The sequence below is a fragment of the Lepidochelys kempii genome, chromosome 1 (assembly GCF_965140265.1).
Source record: "Lepidochelys kempii isolate rLepKem1 chromosome 1, rLepKem1.hap2, whole genome shotgun sequence".
NCBI classification, from domain to species: domain Eukaryota; kingdom Metazoa; phylum Chordata; order Testudines; family Cheloniidae; genus Lepidochelys; species Lepidochelys kempii.
The window spans coordinates 59,347,070-59,358,524 of NC_133256.1; the positions used below are offsets into that span (position 1 = coordinate 59,347,070).

The window sequence follows — 11,455 nt, forward strand, 5'->3', positions numbered from 1 at the left end:
GTGTCAGGGTTGGGTGCAGCCTCACCGCCGAGTCTGTGTCCCAGGGTTAGGGGGGGGCTGCAGGGTGATCTCCCAGCGCCACTGGGCTGTGCTCCCCACTGCTATGCTGAGCCTCCACATTTATTTCTTGACAAATGCAATTTGCAGAATTTTAAAATATTGTGTGCAGAACTTTTATTTTTTTGGCACAGAATTCCCTCAGGAGTAAATCATGCACTGCCATTACTGCCCACAAGATGCCTGTTCTGTAAACAGAGGACTTTATTTTTTGGTACCTTTCAATTTAAAAAGCTTCAGTAACTACCGTATCACAAATTACCTGCTCTTTCAAAAGCTGCTCACAGGCTTCGTGCAGTGTTCCTGTCTTGGTGGACACAAAGAGATACTGTTTCTGCAAAGACTCCAAATGTTGAAGAGCACTGTTCACGTCATTCAATATAGCATCACATTGCTCCTGAAATCCAGACAAATAATCCCTCATCTGTCTAGAGAAGAGAACCACAATGAAAAAGGGTAATGTTTTTCTTTTTATATTTAAAAATATAACCAATACATAGCATGATTTACTCCATTTTCCTGAGGATACATAAACCTCTCTAGAAAAGAGTAGATCACTTGTAGGAAGTAAATGCATAGAACAAAAAACAATGTATAATAAAATCTTAAATCACAAACTGACCTGATATTTAAGCTCATGGGTCATAGATTCTGTTTTAAAACTGATAAGACATCAATTTTCAAACACTATTAAGCATAAATTAAAACAATGTTAAGTGCCCAATTTAAATCAAAAAGGAACTTCAAAACTAATGACTCTTGGGCCTCAACTACTGTGCTCTATTTTAGCACATATACAACAGTATGTAAAATCATAAATTCTTCTCAGACTTGTGTAATCCCCAGAATAGTAAGGGCACAGAACTAATTAACACTCTTCTCTAGACTCCTCCAACTAAAACTGATAAAGCATAGCCACGTAATAGACCACTTTTCCATCTGTGATCTACAAACACTACTGCCATGCATCAGAAACACATCATAATAGAGAGAACAGGGATGCAACTCTCCAACTTTGCGACAGGTTCACAAATATGGGCTCAGAATAATCCCAAGCCTTACCATTTTCCAGATACAACACAAAACTCTTCCCACAATAAAGGCCAGAGAACAAGCAGACCGTAAAAACCAAGCGATAGGGAAAAGAGCAGGTTATTTTACAGTAAAATTTAATGCATGCTCTTAATTTTGGATGTGGCAACTCAACATTGTGGCACTAGCCACAGTAGAAATATCTAAGATCATCAGTCACTCAGAAATGTTTCAGACACAACTCTTTATGAATAGTTGATAAACAGCTAAAGGCAGTTGAAAGTAGTCCTTCCCAGATTGAAGAAAGAAAGTCAGTCAGGTGAAAATAGATACAAATTAGACATAACTGGGAAAAGTGCCATAGGATGCTGAAAAATTAGATGCATATATATTAGTGGACAGGATAAAATCCTACATATCATATGCTGTAATATGTCTAAGTGGGAACTGATATATACATAAAAGCAAAATTTCACTTCTAGTTTAGAAGCTGTTGCTGGGGGCAGAGACTAAAAATATACAGTGATAAAATTCAACAAATGGAAGAAGGATCATACCTGTACTTAGCACCTTCATCTTGATCCATCTGGGCCTGCAGCTGAGCAAACCATGAGAAGAACTAGAACACAGATTTTTAGATTGTCAACAACCCAGACATTACAAGGAACCAATTAGAGAAACCATCATATCTGGAGTTCTAGAGCAATCAACAGGATATAGATGATGAATTGCACCACAACATAAGCATCTTTCATTATTAAAGGAAAAAAACCCTTAAGTACTCAACAATGATTCAGACAGTCCAGAACCTAGCAGAGCACAATTCTACCACCTAACTAAAGGAAAAAGGTAGAATGCGATCTCCTTGAGTTTCTAGGAGCACAACATTAGCACTGTCTATCTCACTGCAAACATTATGGGATTGAAATGCAACATTCTGCGGGCAACACCACTGTCCTTTGTTGATGCTTTAGCCTCTCAATACAGGAAAAACATCTAGTATTGAACAACCAAGATGTTAAAGTTTAATTTTCTTCAATTTTTTTGCATGTCTCAAATGCTAACAAAAGAATTTTATAAAAAACATAAGAAAGGCACACTAAAGCTTCACAAATCCACTGGGAAGAATTTTAGCACTGAAATGATGCCTCTAGGATTATAAAGCAATTAATTTGGTGTGATTTACCTGCTGTGCAGTTTCAATTCTTTCATCTTCCATTCCCAAAGTGGTGAATCCTTTCAAGAGGATATCCTCTGTTGATTCAGGTATTGCTGCAGCCAGCGCGACACTTAGTGACTGTGATGTTAAACTGCATAAATCTTCAATTGGAAGCTGTACATAAAAATCCCATCATTTTAGTTAAATTACTTTTTAAAAATTAACGCTTAATTTTAAATTAATATGCAATAGTGTAAACAACATCTCAATCACACCAAACTTATTTCTTAAGTTCCCGTTTGTTTAATTTTGAAGGAATAATCAGCATGGACATTTTATAAACTATTTCAATAATATATTTAAACACCAGAGTATCAAAATTCAGAAATATTTAAAATATTCACTTAATTATCCCAGGACCAAAAAAAAAAAAAAAATTAATACTTTCTACTAAACAAGATTAACTGAAAATGAATTAATACAACCCTCTTGGATATGATCTATATTATTGAAAAGCGTTACAAATCTCCAGTTTAGCTAGCTAAACAGCAAGACAAATTAATGTTTGTGGACTGAATATCAGAAGACATGGGGCAGGACTGCACTATGGGGAAAAGTAGATCTAAGCTACGCAATTTGAGTTACGTTAGTAGCATAACTCAAGTCAAAGTAGCTTAGATCTACTTACCACGGAAACTCTCCTGTCAATTCCCCTTACTCTTCTCATTGATTTACCGGGTCTTCACTCGACCCACTAAATCGACCCCCAGTGGATTGATCGCCGCAGCATCTATCCCACCCATAGTGGAGACAAGCCCATGATGATTCATATTTCCAAGTGCAAGCCAAAATAACAAAGGTTTACAGTATCTACACAGCACAAAAACCCTTTGACTGGCATACAAGCTAAACAAACTTCCATTAGATTTTTCTGCCATATGACCAAAGGAAATTCCAAGCCCAATATTGTCACAACCTGAAATTCCAATAATTTCAAAATGTTTTAAATAATACTTCCAAATAGATATTCCAGATGATTATACAGGAAGGTTTCTTTAGAAGATAATTCCTATATTTCAGAATTTAAGCTTATTAAATATATTTTACTGAACATAAAAAAATCAAAGTAATTTGGGACAATTTAATTTAAGTATTTTTAGACTGGAGACTGCCTTGGAATTAGATGCTGTATCTTATCCCTGAAAAAAATTTTACAGCTAACGAGGATGTTCTCCCTAACTATTCTAACATAACATCCTCTTCTTTCAGAGTAGCAGCCATGTTAGTCTGAATCCGCAAAAAGAACAGGAGTACTTGTGGCACCTTAGAGACTAACAAACTTATCTGAGCATAAGCTTTCGTGGGCTACAGCCCACCATTTGCACAATTAAAGCTTACTCACAACAACCAAGAACATAACAAAAGAGCACTGTACACAATTTTAAAAAAAGTATTACTTTTCTACACAGAACAAGTTCTGTGGCAATAAAAGTCATTGTCTGAAAATATTAACCAGGTAAAAAGCCTCGTCTAGGTTTTAAAAGTCTGATAACTAATGAATTCAACAGAACTTCATATCTTTTTGATTTTTGTTAGCAGGTTGTTTGTTTGTTTGTTTTTGCAAGAGGCAGTTTTAGTAGTCATAAAAGTAGAGGCTGATGATGCCAGATTCCTCAGACAGCTTTGTTAATGCATCTTAATTTTGACATTCAACATGCCTACTATCTAGCTACTATTAGCAGGACTAATTTTAAAGCCTGACCTGCCCCGAGCCCAAGAGGGTTGAGTCATTTTCAGACCTGCCTGCAACACTCCCCCTCCGACCCTGTGTTAGCACACCACTGCTTGGGGCTCAGCCTGGTGGGGGATCCCCATAACCAGTGCCCATAATCCATCTCCAGCCACCTCCTACCTCTGGGGTTGTCACAGTGGCAGCTGTACAGCCCGTTCCTGCTGGTTGCCACCCGCCTCTGCACTGTGGAGTGAAAGACACTGCGACCCATTGACACAAACACACCTCAGCATATACAGTGCAAAGAGGTTGCGGTGGCTGGCAGGCAGGAGCAGCGCCTACAGCGGATAAGGACCCCCCAACAAGACAAGGTGAACAGGGACAACCCGACCAAACAGGTTCAGGTTGTTTTCTGATCCAACACAAACCTGACCTTTGTAGTGGGGTCTCGTTGGGGTGCAAGTCTGCCACCATTTAATCCTGATCCTTGCTTGGGCAGGGTTTGCCATGCCTGCTAATCAAACTGGTAGTTTTGTAATATGGACAAACCGGGTCTAAGGATGGGGAAGCTGGTGACTTGAGGTGGAATTTTAACGTAGATTTCCAGAAGTGAAAGGCTAGTGGATAGCACACAAGACTGAGAGCTAAGGGACCTGGCTTCTAATCTGACTAGCTGCGTGAACTCAGGCAAGTCAGCTAGAGTCCAATTTTCAGATACGTTGAAGACCCACAATTCCAATTTATTTCAATGGGAGCTAAGAGTGCTCAGCATCTGTGAAAATCAAGCCCATAACTTCTCTGCTTCTCTGTTTTCCCACCTCCTTTTGTAAGACAAATTTAGATCTATGATAGAACAGCATTATAGAAGTGCTAAGTATTATCATGTGCACGAACCCTTTCGATCACTATGCTGTCCAAGAATGAATAACCCTTCTATAAACATCTGGACTATTAGTCTGCTGACAGCTTATTGCATTTCAATTAAATACAATATAAGAAATAGGTAAGTTGGTCATTCATAAATAAGAATTTGTTGTAAAATTCAGCTACAACAGAATGGAGCTACATGGAAATACTTCAATTAACTCACCTAGTATTTCTGAACAACAACATTTTTGTTCCCTTTTTTCTTCATAGATCTGTCCATTCAATAGCATTTAAAAAAACTAGGATTTGTAACAGGTACTATAATTCTATTCAACTATAAAATATTTTCTCATTCAAAGGGAAATTTTGAAGACCGTAACAACGTTTTACACTTTCTAGCTACTTCATGTATACCCAAATTGTCCATCTTAAATATATTAAGTAAACTCCACCAGCACATAGCTGCTGCTATGTATGTTTTTCCTGCTAGCAAACATATGAGAAAACTGATTGTGAGACTCAGATTTTCACACAAGGAAATTAAATATGCTCAGGGTGTTGAATAAATTAACCTATACTAACAACAGTTATTAACAAGATACAGACCGGCCTGTCTTCTTAGCAGAAATATGTATTCGGAATGCTAACAACACTATTCATCAAAGTAACCTTAACAGCTTAAAACAATTATATGCAACAGGCAGTATTACAGTTTGCAGGTAAGACAAACAAGAGTGATATTGTGCAGAGCTAGTAAAACGAAAACCAATACTACCCTAATGTGTTATTGACCAACTTCTGGTTAAAATAATTTAATTGCATTGCTTCTTGTTAAAAATCAATAGGGCATAAACTTTTATGATGGTAAAAAATAGAAATACTTCATTTTTTAACTGATAGGCTCTACCCCAGCACATCTGCTGTCTAAATAATGCATTCATAACTCAAGTATGCCATATTGCTACAGGTCCCAACTCATCAGACATCACACGAGAGCAGAATCAACTTATGTTTTATTAGCGTTTGTGACATTATGGAAGTTTGGGTTTACGTAGTTGTATTTTAATGAATATTCTCCCTTTCAGTGCTGATTTTAAATTATGTGGCAACAAAGCATCCTACAGTCCTTTACAAGATGAAAGCCATACACAAAATTTTATCTGTCTGGATTATTATATTTAAAACATTGGGTGTGTTTAGTCAGGAGAAAAGAATACTGAGGAGGAACATAATCTTCAAGAACAGAAAAAAAAGAGGATGGTGATAAACTGTTCTCCTTATCCACTGAAAAAGGACAAGCAGTAATGGGCTTAAATTGTGGCAAGGGTGATTTAGGTTTTTCATGAGGAAAACCTCTAACTGTAAGGGTAGTTAAGCAGTGGAACAAATTAGCTAGAAGATTATGGAATGTCCATCACTAAAGAATTTTAAGAACAGACTAGTCAAACACTTTTCAGGGATGGCCAAACTTACAGATCCTCCAAGATGCATATGATAATCTTCAGAAATTTGAGTGTCAGGCACATGTGTCAATGCTCAGGACTTCAGCAAGAGTAGGGCTGAAGTCCCAAGCCCTAGCAGGTGTCTCCCATGGGGCAGGAGTCCCTAGCCCCACCACTCCTCCACACTGCAGAAGCCCGGAGCTTCCCTCCTTCCCCGCGTCTGGTAGGAGGAGAATGATGGGATGTGGGGGGTTCCATGAGCCACACTTTAATTGTAAAACTGCGAGCCGCGGTTTGGCCATTCCTAGAAGATAACAGTAAGTCCTGCCTCAGTGCAAGAGGCTGGACTAGATGACCTATCGAGGTCCCTATGATTCTACAGTTACTACAATGGAGCCATCTCTGGGGTGGAACGGCCCCCTGCAACAGGAAGCGAATAGTGAATCCAGGTGAAACCAGAGCAGTACGCTAGGATAGTTGAAATGTAGTTATTTGCATGGAGAACAGGGCAGGTACTGGAGCTCACTCTTCGGGAAGATGCCAGAGAGGCCTTCTTAACCACATAACTCCTCAAGACTTCGCTCATTTCATCTCCAGGACAGCACTGCGAGCTGCCGCACCACCAGCGAGGTCCCCGCCTGCCAGACCCGGGTCCCCCGCACCGCGGGCAGCTCCGCACGGGATCGATGCGGCTCAGAGCCCCACCGAGACCAAGGGCACGACCTGGGCAGCAGCAGGAGGTGGCCCGACACGCCCCGCCCCCCGGCGGGCCCCGGGTAGCAGCCTCCGGCCAGCCCAGCCCATGATTCCCCCCCACACACCCCGCCCAGCCCGGGGGGCGGCCCAGGCCGCGCGCCGCCTGGCTACGTGGCAGTTGCTCCCGTTAGAGGAACGGGGAGGCCCCAGCGTCCGCCAGGCGCCCCCCAACCGCCTCCGCCGCAACGGTCTCCTGCCCCGGCCCCTCCCCGCTCACCTCGGCCGGGACGGGAGGGTTCTCGGCCGCCGCCTTGAGCTCCAGCACCGAGTCCGTCTGTCGGTCGGTGAGAGGCGCCGTGGGCCGGGGCCTGCGGTCCCACAGGCCGAGCTTGTCCCGGATCTCCCTGTCGCCCAGCTCCGGGGTCGGCTCCGCCATCCTCACGGCCAGCGTCAGCCGGAGCGGGCAGGAGAGGCCACTTCCGGGATCCGGGCGCGTCCGACGCAGCGAGGGGCAGAGAGAGGAGCGGAACCATCTGAACACGGAAACGCTTCCGGAGGGAACGAGACACGCGGGAGGATTCCACGCGCTCACAACCAGCGGGAGGAGCTGATCGGGGACGGAAACTTCCGGCGCAGGAAAAGGACTCTTCGAACCCGATGGGGCGCAAGCGCGCCTTCGCCCTCATGACGTCATTGCGATGCGTAGACGGGCAGTGGGGACGGGGCCTGCTTGCCCGGCCCGCTGTGACCAATGAGCTCAGGAGACTGCAGCTATTGACAGTGGGCTGCGCCCGTTGCAGCGCAGGCCCCTGCTCAGCTGGGCTGGGAGCCCCGAGACACGGGTTCTAATCGCGTTTTGGCCGCTAGGGTGCAAAGACCCGGAGCAAGTCACTTCCCGCTCTGTAATAATGACATTTTAGCTGGGGTCGGTGGCACTGCTGGCCAATTGTATTCGTCCCCGCAATCCTCCTGCAGCCAAAGACGCTGGAAGCCACAACCCAAGCACCCCCGCTTTAAAAATAAAGTTTAGTTCTACCCTGATGACAAACCGATGAAACATGGAGTGTAACTATTGCCAGGGCATATGCCTGAGTCTGCAGCCAGTCTGGAACAAGAGGGCTGATTGGCCAGAGCCTGAGCGCTCAGACCCATCTAGTCAGCTTCAAGGGGTATTAAGTCTAAAACCAGCTACTGAGGGAAAACAGGGGCACTATCACTGCTACCCCAGCAGGGGTCACTGGGTGGAACCCCTCACAGTTATCACCCCTTCGTGGCTAGGGCATGTAATACCTGTACACAATTGTGCAGGACCTGCCTCTTCCCTTCACTCAGACAAGGGGAAAGGTATTTGAGTCATTATAGTTCGACACCTAGAATTATGTATCTTCTCATGGAAATTAACACTGGTTGTCTTTCTTCATTGTACAGTCTCTCAAAGAGCTCTGCAAAATTTCTTATTTTTTCCTCCATTTGGTTTAGTCACTATTGGACCTTACTATTCCACATTGCTACACAACACATTAAACTCCATCATCTTTACTTGTATTTACTCTTCTCATTAGTGGAAGAGCTTCAGACTTGCTCTTTGTTAAATGTAGCTTTATTTGCTTGTGCAGTAATAAAAGATGCTACATTTTGAACATTAAAACCAACATGAAACAATCCTGCAATTATTTCCCAGTTTATCTTTCAGTTTTGAAACTAGCATCCTAACTTATTTATGTAGTACTTTTTATGTTAAGCACCTTTCTTGCATTAAAAATTGACTTTTTAATTTTACTTTTCCATATTACTTTATGAAAAAAATATACCACTTATCCAGTTGATTAATTTGGCCTTTCTGAAAAGCCCGTGTAACCCATGTGCCTAATAGGGAGATATCTCTTTAAGAGACCCATTGGTGGAGAGGTAGAAGTGAGCTGTGTCTGTGTCATTGTTTTTTTTATTAAATCTGAATATTTTCCCAGAAGCCCAAGAAATTCACAATCTTATTTCATTTCCAAAAGGATTGCATAGCCAGACTATACTTTTTGTTGATCTGCAGATGTACATGAACGCATACAGGGTTCAGAGTAGCAGCTGTGTTAGTCTGTATTCGCAAAAAGAAAAGGAGTACTTGCGGCACCTTAGAGACTAACAAATTTATTTGAGCATAACCTTTCGTGAGCTACAGCTCACTTCATCGGATGCATTCAGTGTCATCGGATACATTCAATGGAAATTTCCACTGAATGCATCCGATAAAATGAGCTGTAGCTCAGAAAAGCTTCAAATAAATTTGTTAAATCTCTAAGGTGCCACAAGTACTCCTTTTCTTTTTGCATACAGGGTGAGGTTCATTTCTATGGGTATGTCTACACTACAAAATTAGGTCGAATTTGTAGAAGTCGGTTTTGTAGAAAACGTTTTTATACAGTTGATTGTGTGTGTCCCCACACAAATGCTCTAAGTGCATTAACTCGGCGGAGTGCTTCCACAGTACCGAGGCTAGAGTCGACTTCCAGAGCGTTGCACTGTGGGTGGCTATCCCACAGTTCCCGCAGTCTCCGTCGCCCATTTGAATTCTGGGTAGAAATCCCAGTGCCTGATGGGGCTAAAACATTGTCGCGGGTGGTTCTGGGTACCTATCATCAGGCCCCTGTTCCCTCCCTATCTCCGTGAAAGCAAGGGCAGACAATCGTTTTGCACCTTTTTTCTTGAGTTACCTGTGCAGACGCCATACCACGGCAAACATGGAGCCCGCTCAACTAACTGTCACCGTATGTCTCTTGGGTGCTGGCAGATGTGGTACTGCATTGCTACACAGCAGCAATTTATTGCCTTTTGGCAGCAGACAGTGCAGTATGACTGGTAGCCGTCATTGACGTAGTCCTGGGTGCTCTTTTAATCGGGCGCCTGGGCAAACATGGGAGTGACTCAGCCAGGTCATTTCCCTTGTTTCGTCTTGAGGCGATTGAGTCCTACCGGCAGTGCACTGTCTTTTAACCTCCAGCTAGCAGAAGATGATGGCTAGTCGTACTGCACCGTCTTCTGCCGAGCACCCAGGAGATGATGATGGCTAGCGGTCGTACTGCACAGTCTGCTGCCAGCAAGATGTATAAAGATAGATGAAGTGGTTCAAAACAAGAAATAAACCAGATTTGTTTTGTATTCATTTTCTCCTCCCTCCCTCCCTCCGTGAAATCAACAGCCTGCTAAACCCAGTTTTGAGTTCTATCCTTGAGGGGGCCATTCAGTTTCTTGCAAAGCCACCCCCTTTGTTGATTTTAATTCCCTGTAAGCCAAGTCATCAGTCGCACCTCCCTCGTCAGGGCAACAGCAAACAATCGTTCCGCGCCTTTTTTCTGTGCGGATGCCATACCACGGCAAGCATGGAGCCTGCTCAGATCACTTTGGCAATTCGGAGCACATTAAACACCATGCGCATTATCCAGCAGTATATGCAGACAAGAACTTGGCAAAGAGATACCGGGCGAGTAGGCGACATCAGCGCGGTAACGAGAGCGATGAGGACATGGACACAGACTTCTCTCAAAGCACAGGCCCTAGCAATGTGGGCATCATGGTGCAAATGGGACAGGTTCATGCGGTGGAATGCCGATTCTAGGCTCGGGAAACAAGCACAAACTGGTGGGACCGCATAGTGTTGCAGGTCTGGGACGATTCCCAGTGGTTGCGAAACTTTTGCATGCGTAAGGGAACTTTCATGGAACTTTGTGACCTGCTTTTCCCTGCTCTGAGGCGCAAGAATACCAAGATGAGAGCAGCCCTCACAGTTGAAAAGCGAGTGGCAATAGCCCTGTGGAAGCTTGCAACGCCAAACAGCTACCGGTCAGTCGGGAATCAATTTGGAGTGGGCAAATCTACTGTAGGGGCTGCTGTGATGCAAGTAGCCAAAGCAATCAAAGATCTGCTGATATCAAGGGTAGTGACCCTGGGAAATGTGTAGGTCATAGTGGATGGCTTTGCTGCAATGGGATTCCCTACTGTGGTGGGGCCATAGACGGAACCCATATCCCTATCTTGGCACCGGAGCACCAAGCCGGCGAGTACATAAACCGCAAGGGGTACTTTTCAATAGTGCTGCAAGCTCTGGTGGATCACAAGGGACGTTTCACCAACATCAACGTGGGATGGCCGGGAAAGGTACATGACGCTCGCATCTTCAGGAACTCTGGTCTGTTTCAAAAGCTGCAAGAAGGGACTTTATTCCCAGACCAGAAAATAACTGTTGGGGATGCTGAAATGCCTATAGTTATCCTTGGGGACCCAGCCTAACCCTTAATGCCATGGCTCACAAAGCCATACACAGGCAGCCTGGACAGTAGTCAGGAGCTGTTCAACTACAGGCTGAGCAAGTGCAGAATGGTGGCAGAACGTGCAGTTGGAAGTTTAAAAGCACGCTGATGCAGTTTACTGACTCGCTTAGACCTCAGCGAAACCAATATTCCCACTGTTATTACTGCTTGC

General features: G+C 43.6%; 1 protein-coding gene across 5 annotated transcripts in view; it reads right to left on the bottom strand.

Annotated features, from left to right (window-relative positions):
* The window catches only part of COG3 (component of oligomeric golgi complex 3), a 49,261-nt gene extending 41,736 nt beyond the window's left edge, over nt 1-7,525 (bottom strand). For 4 of the 5 annotated variants that reach the window (XM_073344705.1, XM_073344695.1, XM_073344687.1 and 1 more), the window contains exons 1-4: nt 7,263-7,525; nt 2,276-2,422; nt 1,647-1,708; nt 320-485 (exon numbers count right to left, since the gene is read on the bottom strand). In XM_073344705.1, coding sequence (XP_073200806.1) covers nt 320-485; nt 1,647-1,708; nt 2,276-2,422; nt 7,263-7,421 — 534 coding nt within the window. In that variant the 5' untranslated portion in view covers nt 7,422-7,525. Of the gene's footprint in view, nt 1-319; nt 486-1,646; nt 1,709-2,275; nt 2,423-7,262 lie in introns of those variants that run through there. The other variant, XM_073344723.1, reaches the window with a different exon arrangement.
* Between the last annotated feature and the right edge of the window lie 3,930 nt (nt 7,526-11,455).